Source organism: Engystomops pustulosus, chromosome 7, assembly GCF_040894005.1.
Source record: "Engystomops pustulosus chromosome 7, aEngPut4.maternal, whole genome shotgun sequence".
Lineage (NCBI taxonomy): Eukaryota > Metazoa > Chordata > Amphibia > Anura > Leptodactylidae > Engystomops > Engystomops pustulosus.
In genome coordinates this window covers 32,099,932-32,124,389 of record NC_092417.1, presented here as the reverse complement: position 1 = coordinate 32,124,389, position 24,458 = coordinate 32,099,932, and the positions used below count along the sequence as shown (strand labels likewise).

General features: G+C 43.6%; 1 protein-coding gene and 1 long non-coding RNA gene across 6 annotated transcripts in view; one reads left to right on the top strand and one right to left on the bottom strand.

The window, feature by feature from the left end:
* Positions 1-24,404, top strand: LOC140069544 (uncharacterized). Its single transcript, XR_011848800.1, has 4 exons — positions 1-68; positions 1,764-1,790; positions 15,487-15,538; positions 24,028-24,404. It is a non-coding gene; the product is annotated as an uncharacterized lncRNA (long non-coding RNA).
* The window catches only part of GANC (glucosidase alpha, neutral C), a 65,195-nt gene continuing 56,388 nt past the window's right edge, over positions 15,652-24,458 (bottom strand). For all 5 annotated transcript variants that reach the window (XM_072115369.1, XM_072115367.1, XM_072115365.1 and 2 more), the window contains exons 22-25: positions 24,226-24,339; positions 24,017-24,129; positions 20,277-20,380; positions 15,652-18,070 (exon numbers count right to left, since the gene is read on the bottom strand). In XM_072115369.1, the coding sequence (XP_071971470.1) occupies positions 17,961-18,070; positions 20,277-20,380; positions 24,017-24,129; positions 24,226-24,339 (441 nt within the window). In that variant the 3' untranslated portion in view covers positions 15,652-17,960. The remainder of the gene's footprint in view (positions 18,071-20,276; positions 20,381-24,016; positions 24,130-24,225; positions 24,340-24,458) is intronic.

The window sequence follows — 24,458 nt, the reverse complement described above, 5'->3', positions numbered from 1 at the left end:
AGGTCACATACTTTCCTGTCAGGGAAGGAGAAATGACTTTGTTGCTGGGCGGGAAACTACAACAGTCCGTATGTAGCGGCTTGTCAGCCAGCTTATCATACTACATACCTGTAACCCTGTCAGGAAAGAGGTTTTTTTTTATTGTTCAGTTGTCACCAGCGCTTGTTTTTTTGAGGGACTAGTTGTATTTTTGTGTAGCAAGCTTATAATGTATTGAAAATCATATTTGTGAGGTAAAATAGGGAAAGCGTTTTGTGACTTTAGCTGCAGGACTTGGTTTTAGCATTTCGGTTTTTACTTCCCCCATGCAACAAGCCGTATCTGTTTGATTTTTCAATTTACAAAGCCACATGAGGACTTGTTTTCTGCGGGACAGATTGTACTTTATAGGGACACTGTTTAATATTCTGACAGTTTTCACTGTTCAGTCCAGATGATAAATCGACTTCACATTCACGGCTTAGGATTATCATTTTGTATTTTGATGAATCATTTGCGCAAGGGGGGATGTGCGGCGAAGATTACCTGGTAGGCGGAGGAACGAGGCTAATGGGGCGTGGAGTAGCCGCGACTAGTAGCCTCATGTCCGGCTACTCCACGCCCCAGTAGCTGCTTAAGAAAATTAGCATATACAAGCAATAAAGTTTACAAAAGTATAGCCGGGACGTGAGGATTAGCCCAAAAAAGAGCTATCCTCACGTCCCATTCATCCACCTACCACCCCTTCTACCTTTTATAGGTAGAATCGTGGTGGTAGGTCCTCTTTAAGTCTCCTGACTCTTGTCCTGGGATTAGCTAAGGGTTAGCCCAGCTATATGACAGGAAGCGCTCTTGAGGGAAAGCTGGTGGTAAAGAGGATTAGCCCCTCCCTGTCCAGGGGGTTTTATTACCCTGGTCAGGTAGTGGTTTACTCTCAGATCACACTCCAGTGTACATGGTGCAATACAATTGACTGACAAATCACACCCCTGTTCAGGCAGGATCTACAGCTGCTAATTACCTAAAGACTCAGTGCTAGAACCTTCTAGAGCAGGGGTCCCCAAACTTTTTACATAGGGGGGCGTTCACTGTCCCTCTCAGACCGTTGGAGGGCCAGACTAAAGCTTAAAAATAAATAGCGGTACATGTGACCGTATCTGTAATACACTGGGCCCCCCCCTCAATTAATTATTTAATATACTGCACACCCTGGTGAACTATTATTATTATTATATATTGGCCCAATTAATTAATTAGGTCAATTCATTATTAAATATACTGGGACCCCTCTTCATTAATTATTGAATAATGCTTCCCTCCATTAATTACTAGACTGCCCCTCATAATTAATTATTTCCTATGCCCCCCCACCATTATTTCCTATGTTGCCCAACACCATTAATTATTTCCTATGCTGCCCCTCATAATTAATTATTTCCTAAGCTGCCCCTCATAACTAATTATTTCCTATGCTGCCCCTGATAATTATGTTATATTGGGCCCACGGCCGCCACAATTTTTCCAGCGCTCCAAGCGACGGAGGCCGTTTTGAAATGGTCCGCGGGCCATAGTTTGGGGACCCCTGTTCTAGAGGGTTCATGACTCCCTCTGACAGCTCCTTACCCGAAGAGGGCACTGTTCACAACTACTCCTCTGCCCATGTATTGGCAGGGGTGTTGCATATGCAGAATACCTAACATGTTGCATAATACCTAACATGTATATGATTGTATTTGTTTTTTTCAGACTTTTTAATTTTTTTTTTTTACATATTATTCTTTCAGGTCCCCAAGATGTTTGAACCCTAGGAGGTATGATTACAGTATACTGCAATACAACTAAGACTATGTTCACACTACTGTTCCAACTTCACTTCCTTACCCCTGTTAAAAAAAAAAAAAAGGTAAAGAGTAAAGTATCAATTAAAAATCCCATTGACATCAATGCACATTTTATGTCATCCATTATGTTCCGTTTAGGCAGGTCATAGATCCAGGCACTGTGACTGTAGTAATCTTCCTATATTTGTTATCCATGGCCTCCTTCCTTCTAACGTCAACTTTTAAAGTTACTCTGATGAGCATGAGGAGTTACCATAGCCCCTCTGCCTTACATTCTGGGAATCTGCTCCTTGTGGAATAGATATACTGGTTTGGTTTTAATCCTGCATCATGTCATTAGACTTCCTAACAGTCATATATGATGTTAGGGGGGGCTTCCTCACAAGGTAGAAAAGTAGCATTGTTTTCCTTATCCCGTTAAGGAAAACTTTTTTGCATATTTTCCAGGAATCCCCTAGTGCAGTGGTGGCGAACCTATGGCACGGGTGCCAGAGGTGGCACTCGGAGCACTTTCTGTGGGCACTCAGGCCATCACTGCAGGACAAAGTTCACCAAACAGGACCATATCCACCAAATCTTCCTGCTGCTCTCAGCACTATTTTAAAGCGACACTTCATTGGCTGTTTGGAACTGCGGGAAAAGTGAGAAGGTGTTGACAGAACTGCATTATCTTTGGAGGTCATCCTGCTAGAACCACCATTCTTCCTGTACAGTGAGACCCTGGAGAGAAGCTATTTGCCCTCTTTCTTTCAACTGTATTAGTGGCATTAGGCGGCCGATACAATTGAAAGGTGTGGAACAACAGGTAGCAATAAGTTACTGCTTAAAATGCCACGTTGGCACTTCACGGTAAATAAGTGGATTTTGGTTTTAGTTTGGGCACTCAGTCTCTAAAAGGTTCGCCATCTCTGCCCTAGTGTAAAGTCAATGGCTATAAGTCTCTACAATGCCTACAAGGAAGCCATAATTAGCAAACTTTTCCAGGACCTTATGATAGTATTCATGAATATAAGATGAAGGTCCTGGCATGGCGACTGCTCATGGGCAGATAGAGACCACATGACCCTCCATCTGCGGCCATTTTATTTGCAGGAATGTCTCCCACATTTAGGTATGCAAAACTTGTGCTGTCATACGCAAGAAAACTGGAGGCTCATCCACTGTCCGTGCATATTGGCCTGTGTGTCAGCCTGGCCCCATGTACTGTACACCTTGCAGAGCACGGAAGTCCTTGGATTATTTTAAAATATGCTGCAACAACTTCTCTGGCAATGTAACAGTTAATACTGTGCTGATGCTGCAGTCCAACAGCAGAGAAGTTCTTGCATTATATTTCAATATAATTCGAGGACTTCCGTCCTTTGGAAGGTTCGCAGTCCGTGGGGCTCGACCCACATAGAGGCCCATATCCGCTGCACATGTCTGTCTGCATTAGCCCTAAAGGCCCTGAATACTTATGTCAATACAGTATGTGAGATTTCCCTTTTCAATAAGTAAGCCAATATCTTTAAATGCTTTTTTTAATCTCGTTATTGGGATTTTAAGGGCAAAATAATGGAGGAAACTATTTTTTATTTAAGTACATAGCAAAATGTGAAAAAAAGTGAGTCTGAAGACTTTCTGATTGCATTGTATGTGTCTGCATGTTAGCTTAGCGTCCAGAGTTCAATATCCAAAGTGCGATAAAGTAATAAACATTCCACATGTTGCACATGACTACTAGGACAGCGATAAGGCTCAAAGCAATGCGGTATATACATTTATCATACTGAAATATTCAGTAGCCAGGTGCACTGCGGGGCAGAATTGCACTATAGCCACCTTAATGCCCTCCCCACAGCAATTTGGCTATTTTAGGGCTTGTATGCCAGAAAACTGGGGTACAAGCGCTTATAATCTGCCCCACGAACTTCACCTAGCTGTGCAGTGTCTTCCTGGATGAAGTGTATCTAATCTCTTTATTATAGAAGGCTTAGTAGATATGAAGTTTAGTGAATGAAAAAAAATAAAAAGTTGCTTCAGATTTATAATTAGTGGTAAGGATCCACCGACTCAGGCCACATTCACACAATAGTAATGGGGGCTGTGATTTGGCCACACAATTTGCAGCCATATCAGGGCCCCGTTGAGGTCTATGTCATTTGGTCAGGGTGCGGTGAGCACACAGGGTCTCACGTGTCCTATACTTGGGCAGATTTGTGGCACTGCCACACCTCTGGTGGAGGAGGGGTGAGGATTGCTCACTCCCTCTCCGTTCTCCACCAGGCCCTAAATGTAGCCTCACACTGTAGGTTTCCATCAGCATGACATTAATGTATACAGGGATGTGTCACAAGATAAGCACTAATTGTTGTCATACAATCCTCGGCTAAGCTGTTATCCTGGAGCCTGTAGGTATAGTTTTTGTTACTGTTTTTATCTATTAAACACACCCTGTACACTAGCTATCTGATAGAAGAGCCATAAAAAAAACTAAGTAAATTGTGCTCTCTGCTGCCTAATTATATGATCGTATCCGGGATTATTAAAGGAAAACTGCCACCAAAATCCATCATGATAATCCAGTAACACTACTCATAGATCCAGGCGTCGCGATTATGTTAATGAGCCTGAGGGTCTACTATAGCCCCTCTGTGATCTGGCTTTACAGACTGTTACATTGTCTCACCCTCCCCCCTGCTATGCATTGAGTAGGAAGTGCTCACTGCTCGAGCGCTGAGGAAGTAGGCAGGAGGGTAAAACAGTGTAACAGTCTGTAAAGCTAGATCACATAGTGAGTAGTACACTTATAATAATAATAATAAGTCTTTATTTATATAGCGCACACAGATTACGTAGCGCTGCACAGAGCTTTGCCAAATTGGTCCCTGTCCCCATGGGGCTCACAATCTAATCAACCTACCAGTATGTTTTGGAGTGTGGGAGGACCCGGAGGAAACCCACGCAAACACAGAGAGAACATTCAAACTATTTGCAGATGTTGACCTGGGTGGGATTTGAACCTAGGACCCCAGCGCTGCAAGGCAGATGTGCTACTCACTTAGCCACCATGGACTTGATGTGAATCTGCCCTTGACTAAGGAGATAATGGCAAGAGGTACTAGAATCTATTAAATTAAAATTATAAACCTTTTTTAAATAAAAATACGGTAACACTAGGGCAAAGGATTGTAAACCAAACACACATACATGCTGGTGTGTGCCCCATCTTACAGGATCCGCTCTTCTATTAACTTCTTATGCCCTGGTTTTTAAAAAAGGAAAGGTTTTACAAATAATGTAAATGAGCCTGAGGGGCTCCAGCCTCTATAGATGTTAATTGAGCCTGGAGCCTGCATAATTTTAAAGAAATAACTCCTTTGGTGTCACCATATTAAAGTTAGCAGCTTTTTCAGTCAGTCTAACCCGGTTCTGTGAAGATATTTCATGGCAGATTTGAAGGAACTAGTAAAAGCCTGAATAAGGTAGTGAGGACTCCTCTCACAGTTGGTCAAATAGTTTTAGCTTAGTGATGCGCTGGATGTCTACTGCGTGAATTTTGGCACTTTATTTTATTTCGGTATACAGAAAGTTAGGCCAGATAGGAGTGTGAGTGTTATGACCTCACCATCTACCGCACTTTATGTAGTGGTCTCAGTGTTACTAGATGTTGTCTACATGTCTCAAGGCCGCTCAGCAGATTATCCATCATCGCCAGTGCCCTCAAAAGAGTGGATGACGACAAATCCAGTAGAAGGATCCTTCTGGGTTACCGTATTTTCCGGACTATAAGGCGCACATAAAAGCCTTGGATTTCCTTGGAAATCCAAAGTGCGCCTTATAGTCCGGTGCGCCCTATGTATGGCGCAGGGCAGCGGACCCTACTTACATAGGTCCCCGCTACCGGAGACAGCAGATCTCCAGCGGGAACTGCAGACCACGCGGCACGAACAACTTCTGCCGCGTCGGTCTGCAGTTCCCGCTGGAGATCTGCTGTCTCCGGTAGCGGGGACCTATGTAAGTATGGTCCGCTGCCCTCCTCCACCTCCCCCTCACCTTCCCCGCGTTGCCGCGTCTCGTCGGGTCTCGTCTTTGTCTCGGCGTCGCGTCTCTTCTCCGCTCCGCCCCCGGACCTCCGCCACGCCCCCGGACCCTGCGCCTTATAGTCCGATGCGCCTTATATATGGAATTATTACATATATAAGGTGCATCGGACTGATGCGCCTTATATTCCGGTGCGCCTAATGGCCCGGAAAATACGGTACTTGTCCTGTGGATGAGGCCTAACTTGCTTCTTGGGAAAACCCCTTTAAAGGGAACCTGTCAGTAGAAATTGCTGATTGAAGTATGTTTTAAAGCAGCTGAATAGCTTCTAGATCAGGTTTCTTTCATGATCCTGTGTGGTAACATCATCCAGGAAATCAACTTTGAAGTGAGTATAAATTGGTTGTATACAGTCAAGGAGGCGGAGATTTTAAAACTGAAGTCAAGCTCTCTTTTCCTCAGAATGCCACCTTCACTGTAACTGATGGTCCTGCATCTAGAGACATCACTAAGCAGATCTTCTGAAGTCTGTTGCATGATGTCAATCACAGAGGAGGAGGCGTTCAGACTTCCATGTCAAACTCTCCTCCTGCTTGACTTTATACAACCAATTTACATCTAACTTCAAAGTTGATTTTATGGATGATGGAACCATGTAGGGCCATGAAAGACACATCTTCTGGAAGGTTTAACGCTGCCAGACAACATACTGGTAGTGGTTTATTAGGTCAATTTCTGATGACAGGTTCCCTTTAACAGATGCAGTCTACACTTGGGACCCCGTGTCTCACCATTTTTGGCTGATTATAATATAAAACTCAAGTTATGGTTAAATGCAGGCTAACTATCAGAAAAAAGACCTCATCACACTTTTGACTTCAGTGGCAGTATTTGAAATACAGTGATGAGAAGATTAAAAACTTTAATATTTTTGCTCAAAATATTTTCACTTTTTATTATTCTGCTCCCTTCTTGGATGGAGGGGCATGGCCTACAGCAGTGATGGCAAACCTTTTAGGGCGCGTTCACACGTTGCGTTTTGACCTGCGTTTTCATTGCGTCTGAAACGCATATACAACAGCTGAGGAGAGGTGATTTGCCTAATTCCATCATTGTTAACGTTTCCGTTTACAAAACGCATCGTAAACGCGATGTTAACACACACGTTAACAAAGCGTTATCGCATGCGTTTTGTTAACACATGCGTTAACATTGCGTTTACAGGCGTAAACGGTAATGTAATTAGGCAAATTAGCTCACATCAGCTGTTGTATATGCGTTTCAAACGCAATGAAAACGCAACCAAAACGCAACGTGTGAATGCGCCCTTAGAGATCGAGTGCCCAAACTGCAAGCCAAAACCCACTTATCTACCGCAAAGTGCCAACATGGTAATTTAGACCAATATTACCTACATAAGGGCCAAATAATACTGCCACATGTTTACCACCACTATTACAACAACATAAATAGCATCATGCTTAATATTACCACCATACAATAATTGATTTTATTGCTAATATTGAACATTATCGCCATATAGTTATAAATATTTGTGCCATATAGTGAAGATATGGAATAATGTTTCTAAACTAAATCAAAGCTGTACATGTGACTGCACCATTAGACCTCAGAGTGTGTTCAATTGTGGCAATAACACATGCGTTTTCAAATGCATCAGAACAGCTGAGAAGTGGAGATTTGCATAGCTGTTAACAATGCATTTACAAAACGCATGCAGTAATGCATGTGTTAACGCAGCATTAACAAACACATGCGTTACTGCTAGGTGTGAACATGCCCTCAACACTACCATCCATGAATGAACACCACATGTTTTCCATTGTTAACATGTCAAACATGCGGTGATTATTCTCGATCACAAGAATTTAGGTTTAATTTAGGAGATATAGTAGGTGAAAGCAGCGCTGCAGGGGAGCAGTGAGAGAGGGAAACAGGGGCAGGGACTGAATGTGACAAGAAAATGAGGTCATAGGCCCCTTCCACACTTGCGTTGCAGATCACGTCAGAGTTTGATCAGGGAGCGATCAGGGTTTGGTCAGTGAAAAACGCACATTTTGCATCAGAGTTCAATCAGTTTTCAGTCAGAGTTTGTTCAGTGTCTCAGTTTTGCACGCGCATTTTCAATGCAATTTCAATGCGTGGACTCAGGACTGAGTTCTATCTTTTCTATGGCAATTGATGCGTGAAAAACGCATTGCACTTGCATGTGTCTCAGAGTGCGATGTGTATTTGATGCGTCTCTATAGACTTGTATGGTGCATTTTTCATGCGTGTGACTTGCAAAAGTAGAGCATGCTGAGATTTAAACGCGCGTTAAAAAAAATGCGCGTGGGTGCGTGAAAAAAAATGTCTGAAAAGACCCATTGGTTACAATGCGTCAGGGTGCAATGCAAGTTCTGCGCGTCAAAAGCACGCGCGTGAAAAACGCAAGTGTGAAAGGGGCCTAAGTCAAATCTGGTAAAATAAAACAAACTAGCAGGGCACTTAGGGAATTGGGGAATCCTGTTTGGCAAGATCTCTCTGGGGCAAAGTGGGTGTTGTGGGGTGGAGGGCACACTAAAACACTAAAGGCAACTGTTTAATACTTTAGTTGCTGCTTATAATAGAGTACCTGACCTCCCCTCCCATAGTGAGGAACTGCATCCTCTTATCTTCATTAGGCAGACAGCTGCCTGAGTGCTTTACACTCCTAGCATGCCGTCTCTTCTTCCTGGGCTAAAGGTCATTCAGGAGGAGGGAGAAAATATGGAGACAGTGACCCATCAGAACAGGTCAGCTACAGCCTGTACAGGGAAGCTGGTCTCCGGAGGGCTGCTGTGTGTAGCAGAGCAGAGAGTGCTCTCTGCACTTCCACTCCGATGCCCAGAGAATCACTGGAGCTCCGGCCAGACCACAAGCTGCTGCTACATGCCGGAGCTCCATTCATTAATAAAACGCACACAGTGGAGGACGATGGTGTGCATGCCAGCAGAGAGGGCTCTGCGTGCCCAGTCTGGCACCTGTGCCATAGGTTCGCCACCACTGGCCTACAGCAACTTGACAAATTACTAGAATTTACACTAGGATCTAGAACAGGAAATAAAGAACAGTGTATGAATCTGTCTTAACAAATTACCTCCAGTACGGTGATTTACATACAATACATAATATAACATACTGTACCAGGAAAAAGCATTAAAAAAAATAAAACCGCCATATAACAATGAAGCAATCAGCTATGCTGTCAGTTGTAAGGACAAAGCAGTATGTAACAACAGCATAGACGTTGAGGTCTGCGATGTAGTCATTATAAAGCGGCATATGTTTGTACACACCACTTATAGGTGTGGACTGAAGTTTATTTTTACCTGCTTACATAAAGGCAGACATTGATCTATTGCCAGTATTCATGTCACTGTAAAACATACAGGCAACACATAAACACAAGCGCTTGTTGCGACTCCCGCGTGTAGTTGCGCTTCAGGTTCGGCAGCAGCTGTTGCTAGTCTGTGGCTCCTCACCTCTGCAAAAGGAACCCAAAATTGTAGGCGTGTACCACAATGTGTATAGAAATTGATATGTCGGTTAAAAATGTGGAATGGGACGTGCCAGGTCTATGGCTAGCACTTAAAGGGAACCTTTCACCAGATTTAACAACAACAAAAACATTTACAATCAAAATCCATTATGGATAAACCAGAGACACCTATTCATAAATTCAGGCACCGTGACCTTCTTATATTTGTTATCCATGGCCTCCTGCCTTCTAAAGTTGACTTTAAAAATTATGCTCTTGGGGCATTACCAGAGCCCCTCTGTGCTGTAGCTTCACAGACTGTTACAATGAACAGGTCTCCCCTCCCACTGCAGTTCCTGCTGCTCCTAGATTACAATGGCAGAGGGAGGAGGGAGAGAGCAGGGTGTTGGGTTCGGCTCATTGTAACAGCCTGTGAATCTGCAGCACCGAGGGTTTCTGATAATGCCTACAAAGCCCTTCCGGGTCCATTAGCATAATTTTGAATGTTGATTTTTAAAGGAAGGAGGCCATGGATAACAAATATCAGAAGATTACCACAGTGTAAGGCTACATTTACACGAACGTATGTTTGCCCGCTGTATGGTATGACATGTCCTATAGATGGGCAAAGAAGAGTCATGTTTACCTGAGTTAAGTCAAGTTTATTGGCTGCAGGAGTGTTGCTTCAGAAACCCTTTATTTTGGTTCTATAGGACCTAGAAACATCTTGTATACGGAATAAGAGATAGACACTTCAAGAAAAGGTGGAATTGGGTATTAATTAGAGCTCACAAATCCAACTCTGCTTTTTACTGCCTGTATCACCGTTTCTGTGGATTACAGAACAACACATCTAGTTCTATCTGACAGATGGCATTGCATGTTTCTAGGTCCTATAGAAGAGAAGATGGGAGCTTCTAAAGTGACCCTCCCCTTGCAGCCTCTAAACTTGTCCCATCTATGACTCTTCTCTGCTTATTTTCACATGACTTTGGAGGAGGATCTTTTATAGGTAAACAAGAGAGATTTCAAATAAAAGAAGGGATTTCTAAAATGGATATTTAATACCCTACCTAATGGGGCCGGTAGTTTAATGGGGGTACAAATCTGGAAAATGGTAAATAAAGTAACCAAACACTTTATACTGGATTGTGGTTTCTTTATTTTCCTATGCAGTGACATGTTCCCTATGTTAACCCAAGAAGCATTATTACATAGTTATAGAGCCAGTATTTCAGTGCTCAGAGATCATCAAAAATCTTTGATGGGGAACCCCATTTCTGCATCCCGTTCCTCACTAATCCGGGGATGCAGCTGCTGCAGAAATAAAGTTTTATGCTTCAATATGCGAATCAATTTCTGTCACAGGTGTTCCTGCGACTCACGTCCCGGGTCACAAGCGAACCTGTGCCCCTCTCCACTGCCCAGGACCCCCGCCATCTTCCGTGCCTATCCATGTTCCTGCCTCTGCTCCGGCGGTCAGGCACACGCGTCCCCTTCTCCTAGGGCACGCATGCGTCGGCTCCCGAAAAATTAAAGAATCCTTTATAAGCCAGCCTCTCCCTACACAACCCGCTGGATTTTTGTGCCTTGTACCTTTGAGAAAGCTTTGTTTCTGATGCCCTGTGCTCGTGTTCTGAATCCCTGTTGTCACCCTGGTTTCTGTTCCTGACTACGCTCCTTTGCTGTCTGCCCTGACCTTCCGCTTCCCGACTCTTATCCTGTGCTGCCAGTCCTGACCTCCTGCCTGTCCCCGACTACAATTCTGCTCAACGTCTGTGTACCTCGCCTTGACCGCCATCGTGCCTGTGGAACTACCTGCTGGTACCACGCCGCAACAAGTCCAACCCACTTTGCGGTGGGCTCTGGTGAAAACTGGATACCACTTAGACTCCCAGGTGTTGGCTCATGTCATCGTCCGTGGCGGTCCAGTGGGTCCACTACCTCTGGTTCCTGACCATTTCTAAGGCTACTGGGGGTGTGGAGTAGCCTGAGAAGGCTCTGGGGGTGAAGGCCACTACTGACCCTGTTCCTGTTCCACCATCAATTGAGCTTTGTACAAGCTGCCAGCAATGCCCCTGCTGCTAGGGAGCTCTGCGCATGTGCAGTAGCTCCCATTTGTTGGGCTACAGTGCTTGCGCAGAGCTCAAAGGATGCCGGGGACGGGCTGTAGCAGATAGAGGTGGGTTAGTAATGGCTACTGGGAGCATGGAGTAGCCTTCACCCCAGAACTGTCTCAGGCTACATCACGCCCCTGGATTTGCATATTGAAGTATTAAACTTTATTTCTTCACTAATTCGCTGTATTAGTGAAAAAAGGAAGCAGCTTCTGTCTGGACGGGGAATCTACTATGAGAAATTTCTCAAAAAGAAGATCCCGCATGGTAGATTTCACTTAACCCCTTAACGCTCTATAAGGGATGTATGAAGAGGGCTCACGGGCTGAGTCCTCTTCATACAAAGGTGGGGGTTTTTGCATTTTGCAGAAAACCCCCACCGCTAACCACGTGATTGCCGCCGGCAAAGTCGCCGGCCGCGTCTTTTGACACGAGGCTATATGGCTTCTGCAGATTCGTTACAATGAGCCAGTGGCTCATTGTAATGAATGAGCTGCAAAAGTGGCATATATTGCAATACAGAAGTATTGCAGTATATGGTAGCAGCGATCTGACCATCTAGGGTTAATGTATCCTAGATGGTCTAAGAAATAGTGAAAAAAAAAGTTTAAAAAATAAAAAAAATGTATAAAATATTAACTTCAAATCACCCCCCTTTCCCTAGAACGGATATAAAACATAATAAACAGTAAAAATCACAGACACATTAGGTATCGCCGCGTCCCGCGGCCGGCGGTGACCTCCGAGGCGGGAAATGTCGCCCAAATGTCCGAAATGCGACTTTTACACCTTTTTACATAACATAAAAAATGAAATAAAAAATGATCAAAATGTCGCACAGACCTCAAAATGATAGCAATTAAAACGTTGCCTCATTTTGAAAAAATGACCCCTCACACATCTCCGTGCACCAAAGTATGAAAAAGTTATTAGCGTCAGAAGAGGGAAAATTTTTTTTTTCTTTTTTGTACACATTCGTTTAATTTTTGAAAATGTATTAAAACACAATAAAACCTATATAAATTTGGTATCACCGCGATCGCACCGAACCAAAGAATAAAGTAGGCGTGTTATTTGGAGCGAAGAGTGAAAGTCGTAAAAACTGAGCCCACAAGAACGTGACGCACGTGCGTTTTTTTTTTCAATTTTTCCACATTTGGAATTTTTTTTCAGCTTCGCAGTACACGGCATGTTAAAATAAATAACATTACGGGAAAGTAAAATTTGTTACACACAAAATAAGCCCTCACACAGGTCTGTACACGGAAAAATGAAAAAGTTATGGATTTTTGAAGTTGGAGAGCGAGAAATTAGCCGAAAAACCCCCAAGTATTTCCCCAAGTTTGTTATCCCCTATCCACTGTAGAGGTCTGAGTGCTGGAACCGACACTGATCACAGGAACAGGGGTCTTATTAACACTCAACCGCTCTACTAATTAGGGGGAAGAGGATCTCCGTTCTTGTGATTGGCGAGGGTCCTAGTAGTGGTTACCCCATCCTTCATATTGTTATACCCTATCCAGTACTGAGGGGATAACATGAGGCAACTTGGGAATAACTTGGGGCATAGATGGATAGTAGTCCATCGAATCATTTTTAGAATTGGAAATGTTTGGTGAATTGTTCTTGGTGGCAGATGGATGTCTGACATAAATGTGATCCGTCAGGTTGGAAAGTTGGAGCGCAGTCAGTCAATGGATGTCTTTTATAAGCTCATCCCCTGACACCCACCATGGAATTTTGATAGGATAATGGGGGGAAACCCATTAAAACATGGAGATTGTACAAGCTCTATGCAGATGTTGGTCTTGGTCATGGGGTGGGCATGAAAACCATTGGCATCAGGCTGACCGTGCTGGTGTTTGCACATGGCCTTCACCACCTCATGAGGCAAACATCGCGTTTCTCTGCATTTTGTAGAGAACCATCGTTTACCTCTCTCGTACAATACACTGAACCTCGTAACCTTTTGGCGTGATTCATCTCTGCTTATACAAGGCTTGACTTCACCACGGTAAAGTGAGCATCTACCAATCTTTCACTCTTTGACAGGTGAGCAAACAAGCCATTGTTTAGTGATGGCCAACAGAGCATGTGACTTCACTACGAGATGACGTGATTTTTATTTGTTTAAAATACAGGCAGAATCACAAACCGTGGTAAAAAAAAGTGATGAAATGACTGATCACCGGGTCCACCACGGATCACCACTGACCTTTTCAAATGGAGAACTTGCAACACTCCGCTCATGTCTATTGGAGTGCATAGAATAGCCGAGCATACACATTTGACTATTACTGGTGTTCCCATAAACCTCAATGGTTCCCCATTTGCACAGCTGCTTTCTATGCAAGCCTATGGGAGATATTAATATAACTAAATGTATAGCCTCTGCAATGTTTGGTACTCAAAAGAGTAACCATGCACGTATGCCTAACTCTCCATTTGGCTAAGCTGAGGTGGGATCTGCACTGATCATGGGCGCAGGTCTTGACCCAACTACACTCCTCATGGCTGAACCCCTAGCAATGCACCAAATACTTGATAGAGTTCTGAACTCCAGTTCTCCCTGAATTACGACAGGCACTGGTAGTTTGGACATTGACAAAACAAGGCGATCGTCCTTTTATAGAAACTTGTGGAAGACACTACGGACATGGAAGATACAGGGTAATTGTTTCACACAGTGGGTGAAGGAAGTGCTCATAACACAGAGTGAACCTACAGAAGGCAGGGACTCTGGTAACCTCCCTCCCCCCGAGCGCCCTGCTGGCTCATTAGCATAATTTTAAAATGATAATGGATAACAAATATAAGAAGATTACCACAGTCACCGTGCCTGAATCGATGAGCAAGCGTCTATGGTTTATCATGATGAATTTTGATGGTAAATTTCCTTTACTGTCATCAGTATTGGAGGAGGAAGCAATCATCAGTGAAATTCAGAATATAATCTTCTTCCTAGAGGGGACTGTTTCTCTACAAACCATGTTCAGATAATTGGGAAATTATGACCATAATATTCAACCTCTAACCACCATGGGTAAAAGTAGGGGCGTAACTACAATGGTAGCAAGCATAGCAGCTGCTAATGGGCCCACGGGGTAAAGGGGCGCTGGCATCTGACCTGATCCACTGAAGAATGGAGGATGTGCACCCTTCTATACATATTAGTCTGCACATTGTACAGCATAGTATGTATATAACATATAAGTGTATATATCAGTGTATAGATGTGTGAATATACAAATATGTATATATTTTCTGAGGGGGTAAGGGTCCCATTCAGAAGTCTACTATGGGGCCCTTCCTCTTCTAGTTATGCCCCTGGGAAAAAGTATATGGACATCCTATTTCAAAACCATAAAATGTAACATCTTCTACCAAAGGATTTGCCCCAAGATTTTTAGAGTATATCTGAAAGATGTTGTACACATTTGGGGACTCCTGAAATCATACCTTCATACACCTTACTTACCCGGTCCCGCGGAGTTCACAGAAAGTGCATTGTCCGAAGATAATGCACTCTTCACTCGTGGGCCCGATATCCTGCATGTGTCGCTTCCCTGCTCCGGTCCACCGGAGTTCACCTTCTTCTTCCTGGTGCATGTAAGTGCATTGTCTTGTGACACAATTTGAATCTTAAATCCCGCGCTCAGACCGAATCAGTCGGATCGTCCGATGTCACGCCCCTCCCCCCCAACTTGTGTCGCGACTGCGGGCGACAAAATGCCAGCACAGATACCTGTTAAATACCTGTCCAAGCCATTCAATCCCCAAAAAAGGTGCACAGTCTGACAAAAGTGAGCAGTGCGACCCCTAGTAAATGAGCCCCCTTGGGTTACACACAGTAGCACGACCGGAATGGAAATTTATTCTCCCCATTTATGTGAAAGTTTTCTAAAACTCTACTTTCCCCTACCAAGCGTTCTGTATTATCTGAATTTTACCAAAGTCAAGGATAGAATAAGGAAGTGAATGAAGTCTTTTTTTTTTTTTGCTGTAGTACAAATGAGGAATTTACTTTCCCAGAAGGAAAAACAGTTTACGGGTTTACGGTAAGTGAAAATAACACAAGCTGCTAAGCAGGAACGACAAACAAGCCGGGAGGCGTCTAACTATTGAGCGTGACGTTTTTATTGAATATCAGGTTGTAAGAAAGTGCATATCCGGGTCACATAGTTGAAAGAAAACCTCTAACTGTGGAAATGCGATCCAATCTACTAGCAGCATAGTATAGAGCAGAAAGAGCAGACTGTACATAGATAAAGTAAATAGAAACTGGGCCTGCAGTGGGGTATTTTTCTGGCAATTTAAGATTTTGTGGATGATTAGACATGTAAAATTACATTGTACGTTGCCATGAATACAGAAAAGAAAGCTCTGGACACTCGTATGTATTAACACTTCAAGTTTTATTAAAATTACACAAACCATATTACACTCCAACTTATAACACTCATTTTGTAGAATCTGCAGGGTTTTTTTTAATAAAAGGAAATGGTACCAATCAAAATTGGAGTAAATTTGGCTCAGTCACGGCTTCTTACAATGTAGGAGACGTGTACAATAACACATGCACAAGCTTTGAACCTCGCGCGACAAAATGGCGTCACCGAGGCCGGCGCATCATCCTGAGAGTGGAGAGACTCTCGCATTTGCCCACCGCCAAGGTAATGCCCGCCAATAATGCTGACTATATGAGCTTTTGCCTGAGTATATGAACTGTTGGCGGAATACTCAGCATATGAGCTGGTACTTGTAGTACTCCAGCAGTATACTGCATATAACAATGAGAAATACTATAGTCATGAGGCTGGAGTACTACAAGTACCAGCACATATGCTGAGCTGGCACTTGTACTCTGGCCATAGTACTTCTCATTGTACTCCTTTATTTAGCAGTATATGAGCCACATAATAATCAGCACCATATACTAAAACCAGGGAGAAACTGAGAAGAGCTGTTGAGGAAGAGCTTCGTGTGTGTCTTTCCACCATTCCTGCCAGGATATCCCTTTTGTGTTTATAGAAACAGGCCCAGGTTTCACAATGAGTGAGTAAAATAAATTTAGAATCTATATTATTAACTATATGTATAATATGACTGTTTTAGTGTCATTTTGTGCTATTTTGGTTGGTGGTGTGCCCCAGGATTTTCTAAGTATAAAAAGTGTGCCGCGGCTCAAAAAAGGTTGAAAATCACTGGTATAGACATTAAAGGGAACCTGGCATCAACCAGTATATTGTGAAACAGCGTAATGCTTTCTAGTAATTGTTTCTTCATGGTCGAGTGTGGTGGCATCATCTAGGAAATCTATTTAGAAGTGAGATTTTAATTGGGTGCATAAAGTCAAGGAGGCGGAGGGTTTAACTCAGAACGCCTCCTCCTTTGTGATTGGCATCATGCATCAGACTTCAGAAGATCTGGTTAGTGATGTCTCTGGATGCAGGACCATTAATTACAGTGATGGGGGCTTTCTGGGGAAGAGAGAGCTTGACTTCAGTGTTACAATCTCCGCCTCCTTGACTTTATACAACCAGTTTACATCTCACTTCAAAGGTGATTTTCTGGATGATGCCACCGCACTGGGTCATGAAAGACACATGATCTGAAATATGTTCAGCTGGATGACAGCACACTGGTAGTGGGTTATTAGGTCAAATTATGCTGACAGGTTCCCTTTAAATAACCCATAACACCTCATCCACATTGTTTGTGCAGCTCTATCAATCCTCAGGACACCAATACGATTGAAAGCTGTGAAAAAAAGGTAGCAATAAGTAACTGCTTAAATTGCCATGTTGATAATTTTGGGTTTTTGTTGTAGTTTGGGCACCTGGTCTCTGAAAGCTTCATATAGAAAGTGGCAAGAAAAAAAGGAACAGGGTGTTGGGTGCGTTTCCAGGGGAAAATGGATGTTCGAAAACTGGCTTAGAAGCACTGATAAATCTCCCCCAATAGTGTCTAGGAGACACTAATATTAATAAAATACAAGCTAAAAACGATATAAAACTACATATAAATCTTATAAATCTGTTTACCCCCCACCACACTCTATAAATTGCTGTCTGCTGGCCCTGCCTAATCTTATATGTGGCTGAACAGACCGAATCTAAGTTCCCTCAGACCCTCTCCACTACTATCACAGCTCTCCTTCTTACCGTGTGCTGCACATGTCTACTGATTTATTTGTCCCTATTGAAGAAGTCTCATTAAATCTTAAATGGGTGTCCCAGGAATATGGCCGATCTTCAAGACCACTAGAGCGACACAAAGGCCGCCAGCTTTCAGGTGTCACCCACCCCCCACTATGATCAAGTGTAATTCATGGAAAACCCTTTTTTTAATCAAGTCTATATTTTAGGTATAAAAGGAAAGTCAAGTCCATCTGGTAAAACATACTTGACTTATGTACCAATTCAAAGGAAAATAAATCTACTGCATAAAGTCTTATATCTGCCGATACAGAAGGAAACATCATTTTATGTGAATCTCCCAGTCCACAGAGATGTCTAAGGAAAGGTTCTCCAGGCTCAGGACACAGAGGACCTTGTTGTAGCTATAGTTCAGCTTTCTCTTCCCTCCCCCTGCGATGTAATATAAGCAAAAAACAGATATCATTGTAGGTTTTCTGCAGTACAAACTTCCAATATAAACTACAAATCATCTCATAAAATACAAGCCCTCGCGCAGCTCTGTAGATGAATAGGTAAAATTATAATGCAGTGAACATTACTTTTATGTGAAGTTCTTACTGTGCAATAATAGATACACAGTAAAATAGATATACACGTTTATTAGGGTTTCCTTGTAATAGTTTTGGCCAATCGTATAAAAGCTATCGTGCTGTTTATACCGCATAGTGATTTTTGTATAAACTAAATCCATGGAACAATGGCAGAATTATTGGGGCAGATTTACTTACCCGGTCCATTCGCGATCCAGCGGCGCGTTCTCTGCGGTGGATTCGGTCCGGCCGGGATTTATTAAGGTAGTTCCTCCGACGTCCACCAGGTGGCGCTGCTGCGCTGAAGTTCCCTGAAATGCACTGGAATACACCAAGCCGGGCTGAGTGAAGGTAAGTGCAAGCTCCGCGACAGATTTTTTTTTTTTTAAATGCGGCGGTTTTTCCGAATCCGTCGGGTTTCCGTTCGGCCAATGTACCCCCCCCCACCCCCGATTTCCGTCGCGTGCATGCCAGCGCCGATGCGCCACAATCCAATCGCGTGCGCCAAAATCCCGGGGCAATTCAGGGGAAATCAGCACAAATCGGAAATATTCGGGTAACACGCCGGGAAACCGCGAATCGGGCCCTTAGTAAATGACCCCCATTGTGTTTGATCATTGCCATAGAAACATTAATAAAATAGGACAATACATTATAGGTTACCCCAGGTAACTGTGGCATATAGAAATATAACTCTTCCCACAAAAAAAACAAGCCCTTATATACTTGTGTATAAGCCAAGTTTTTCAGCACAAAAAATGTGCTGAAAAACCTCACCTCGGCTTATACCCGAGTCAATTAAAAAAAACTTGAATACTCACCCTCTGGCGTCCCCGATGTCCGGCGCAGATCCCAATCCTCGGTGCGGCTCCTCTTCTTTCTTCTCGTTGCTGTATTAGCCAGCAGAGACGCGTCCACGCGATCTGCCAGCCGGCGCACATTATGATGTCATAATGTGCAACAGACTAATGGAGCACACAACCGCGCATGACCGTTCTGCTCCATTAATCTCTATGGAGCTGACAGAGAGCTATGAGCGCTGCGCTCGGCCATTTCCGTCAGCTCCATAGAGAGTAATGGAGCAGAACGGTCATGCCCGGATGTGTGCTCCATTACTCTGACGGAGCAACGAAGGGTCCGACTGAGGTACGCGGGACCCCATCGCACCCCTCTTTTTTGTGATCTGTGGGGGTCTCATCACTGTGACCTCAGCTGATCAGCAAGTTAGGCCCTATCCTATAGGGCCTAACTTTTGTTTGTGGAAAAACCTCTCTAACTTATAATATATTAAAAGGGGTTTCCATTCTCAACCACTGAACACCTCTGACTGCAGGTTAGTCGTGAAATAGTGGGAATCACCTTTGGTATTCCTTTCATTGGTGCAGTTCCATCATCCCTGGTAAGGATCCTGTGACCACTGCAGCCAATCAGTGGTCTCAATGGTCACACGTGCAAGAACAGTAACTTATCGGCTGTGAGGTCTTTGGCACAGTCAGAGAATAGCCGGAAGCAGAGGAATAAATGTCCAAGTAGATGGAATTGGGCATAGGTGGGGAGTACAGGAACTACAAGAAGCTTTCCTATACCCTGTATTCTACCCTGAGAGAAATTTTGGAGGCAAATGTTTCAAAAATGTTGGAGAAAGTGGTAAGTGATTATAACCTGGGTTAGAGTCGAGTCATAAAGGGAGGAGAGAATAGCCGGCGGTGAGCATTAGGTAATGGTAAAACAGGTAGAACTGGGTCTGCAGAAGGGTAGACTGCAGCTTACTCAGGAACAATTTGGACCAGAAATCACAAGTTACAACTCACAAAAACCCTAGAACTAGTAAGTGTAGATGACTGTATGACCTATTTATGGTCACCTTTCTTCAGGGTGGATATTGTTCTATGCGGAGAAAACTAGTAGCAGTGTAAACAGAGTCTTATATCATGTGCTTAGGGCTATATCCAGACCTGACACATTTCTGCTTGTGACAGCAACATCTACGTGTGTATTTACTACATGAGAATACACCCGAATATGAAGAATCCCACCATGTTTATGACATATATCATATATCTTACCAGGTTGATGCACAATTACTTCAGATGGTGATTTTTTGAAACCCATTATATGAACGTTTTCCAGGGTGGATCTCACTGGGTAGCAACCTGCTTTGTCAGCAGAACTAGAGTGGAAAGCAAAATATATGAATAAATTATTAAGTTTTCATTTCACATTGATAAGTTAAAGGAAAACTACCGTCAAAGTCAAACATCATAAACCAGGGACATTACTCTTAGATCCAGGCACAGTGACTTTAGTAATCTTCTTATATGTGTTATGAACTACCTCCTCCTTTCTTCTAAAATCAACTTTTAAAATAATGCTAATGAGCCAGAAGGGTGTGTTTCAGAAGCACTCTGATTCACAGGCTGTTACACTGCAGCACATCTTAGCCTACCCCTCCCTCTGAACTTCCTGTAATCTTGGCAGCAGTGAGCACACATTAGTAGGGGGGGAAGCGCTCCTTCGGAATGTTAACAGTCTCAGAATCTGCAGCACAGAGGGAATCTGGTAGCACACCCATAGCACTTCTGGTTTATTAGGATAATTATAAAAGTTGATTTTAAAGGGGAGGCCATGGATAACAAATATAAGATACCTGGGTCTATGAGTAATGTCCCCGGTTTATCATGCTTGAGTTTGATTGTAGATTTTCTTTAATTCTTACATGCTGGTGCAGGGTTACTAATCCTATCTATTTCTCTAATATGATGACATGATGCATCTTTTGGCATTGTATACCATCTTGGTGCATATTAAACCACCCTTTTCAATCCATACAGGACTCCTCGATGCTCTGTCACCACAATGTTCTTTGATTCGGGGTACAGAGACTGGCTTTACATGAATGTGTGCAGCCCGTGAAGACAGGAACGTATATTGGCCCAATCCCACGAACGGCACACATTGCACAAAACAGGATTCTTTGGATAATAAAAAAAATGATGCAAAGACTCCCCCCTCCCAGAAGGACTTCAACATCGGAAATGTAATAGGTGCCACGGTCCTGCCAGGTGACAGAAGTCCTTGCATTATATTTCTGTATGATGCAAGGACTCTCATCCTGTGCAAGGTGTGAAGTCTGTGGCTGACAAGCCCATTTTCACAGGCTACTTGGGTTTGTATGCAGGTAGCCTGACTAGGAGGGTGACCCATTAAAAAACAATCCCGTTCTTTGTAAATTACTAGCATTAAGCAATAAGAGATCTATGGAGTGGTGGCCATCCCTGCACAGATACTCGAACTATTGAACCCCTCCCAAATATTACATTAAAGGGAACCTGTCACCAGAGACCTCATTTCCTTGGACAGGTTGCAGAAGCCCATCAACATCTGCAGTGCAAAAAGGCCTCTCTGCCTTTTCTAAGCATTTGCATTACAACATCCAGTGAGCGGCAGTTCTGTGGGCGGAAATGCCTTGTTGATGCCAGAGGTCAGAGGAGAATGGGCAGACTGGTTCGAGCTGATAGAAAGGCAACAGTGACTCAAATCGCCACCCGTTACAACCAAGGTAGGCAGAAGAGCATCTCTGAACGCACAGTACGTCGAACTTTTAGGCAGATGGGCTACAGCAGCAGAAGACCACACCGGGTGCCACTACTTTCAGCTAAGAACAGGAAACTGAGGCTACAATTTGCACAAGCTCATCGAAATTGGACAGTAGAAGATTGGAAAAACGTTGCCTGGTCTGATGAGTCTCGATTTCTGCTGCGACATTCGGATGGTAGGGTCAGAATTTGGCGTCAACAACATGAAAGCATGGATCCATCCTGCCTTGTATCAACGGGTCAGGCTGGTGGTGGTGGTGTCATGGTGTGGGGAATATTTTCTTGGCACTCTTTGGGTCCCTTGGTACCAATTGAGCATCGTTGCAATGCCACAGCCTACCTGAGTATTGTTGCTGACCATTTCCATCCCTTTATGACCACAATGTAGCCAACATCTGATACTTTCAGCAGGATAATGCGCCATGTCATAAAGCTGGAATCATCTCAGACTGGTTTCTTGAACATGACAATGAGGTCACTGTTCTCAAATGGCCTCCACAGTCACCAGATCTCAATCCAATGGAGCATCTTTGGGATGTGGTGGAACGGGAGATTCGCATCATGGATGTGCAGCCGACAAATCTGCGGCAACTGTGTGATGCCATCATGTCAATATGGACCAAAATCTCTGAGGAATGCTTCCAGCACCTTGTTGAATCTATGCCATGAAGAATTGAGGCAGTTCTGAAGGCAAAAGGGGGTCCAACCCGTTACTAGCATGGTGTACCTAATAAAGTGGCCGGTGAGTGTAATTGTGTGTTATAACTTACCTTGCACCCTGACAGAACCCTCTGTGTAACCCCAGGGGTTGGGCTTTGGTTTGGATGCATTTCAAAAAAACAACACTGACTGCTCCTTCACAGAGCTCACAGCCTAGTCAAATTACATCAGTGGATTGGGAGGAGCTGTACCGGAGTACAAAGGTGGGGGCTGAGAGCTGAGGAGTCATAGACAAGTCACATGTTGTTTTTTGAAATGCATCTAAACAAAAGTCCAGCCCCTGGGACTACACAGAGGATTTTGTCAGGATGCAAGGTAAGTTTTAACACACAATTATATTGTAATGCAAATGCTCAGAGAAAGCAGAAAGACGTATGTGCACTGCAGGTATAATGGGCTTCTGCATCCTGTGAAAAGGAGGTCCCTGGGGACAGATTCCCTTAAAGTGACAGGCTGCTCTATAATGGCTTCAATAGTTTATTGTCCCATCAGACTGTTTTCATACAACCATGCTCGGTTGATGAAAAACAGACCTGTGCTGGCTGGATCTCATGGACCAAGCACCGTACTCTGTGCATTATATATAACTATGATGTAAGGAGTCCTGTCCTCAGTTCTGTGGTTGGTCAGGGGCGGATTAAGCCTGCCACGCACCCTGGGCTGTATGTATATTATAGCCCCTACAAGTCTGGAGTCACTTCCTACATCTGGTACTAGAATCAGCTTCTTGGGGAATAGAGCATGTGTCCCTTCTGCCTGACTTCAATTTGTGATTTCAGGACCTGCGGAGGACCTTCAATGGTCCTGAAACGGCTTTTGTGTACAGAGCATGAACAGATGTACTAGGATATTATGGTGAAGGTCCTTCTCAGTATAACATTTGATGGTTGGTTTGAGTGGCCATGGGCCCCCCTAGAAGGCTTGGGCCCTGGGCTGCTGCCCAAACCATCTATAATCTACTACAGGCAGTCCCCGGGTTACATACAAGATAGGGTCTGCAGGTTTGTTCTTAAGTTGGATTTGTATGTAAGTCGGAACTGTATTTTTTATCATTGTAATCCCAGAGAGAACTTTTTTGGTCTCTGTGACAATTGGATTTTAAAAATGTTGGGTTGTCATAAGAATCAATATTAACACTAAAGCTTCATTACAGACACCTGTGATAACTGTTATAGCTGATGATTGTAGCCTAGGACTAAAGTACAGTAAGTTACCAATATCCAGAGGTCCGTTTGTAACTATGGGTCGTATGTAAGTCGGGTGTTCTTAAGTAGGGGACCGCCTGTACTGTGGTTGGCTCATGAAATTCATTCAGTGCACGGTGCATTTCTCACGTACCGACCAGCGACATCAAAAGTTCTAAACTTTCGCAAAGCAGATACTAGAGAAGATATTTCCTATCTCACTTGTGCCATTATTATTACCCAAGTGTGATATAACCATAGCCTCATATACTGGTGTAAAAACTAATATTTTGGTCCCTCTCTTACCTTGAGTACAGAACATTTTTTGTGAAGGTGAATCTTCTGTAGCAGAACATGTGCTGGTGGAGGTACTGAAAAGAATGGCCGTCATCCAGGTAGACTTCCCCCACAGCTGCGCCCTGTACATGAAAGCAATCGAAGAAGAGAATCCGCACCATAAATATAATTGACTGTGTACACGATTACGCTATGATGTCATTCACACGGATATTCACCTTTCGATCCAGCGCAATACGCAGCTCATATGGAGACTTATCCATCCAGCCGGTGGACCTGCCAGTCATCGTATGCATAGGAATTATTGATCCTCCCCGCTGATACACTGGAATCTGCATAAAAATAATGTAAATATATAGCAATACCTAATGAACTTTTTAATTTTTTTTTTTTGGGGGGGGGGGGGGGGGGATCGCATAGCAAATATTCATGTAGTGGAATATATACAACA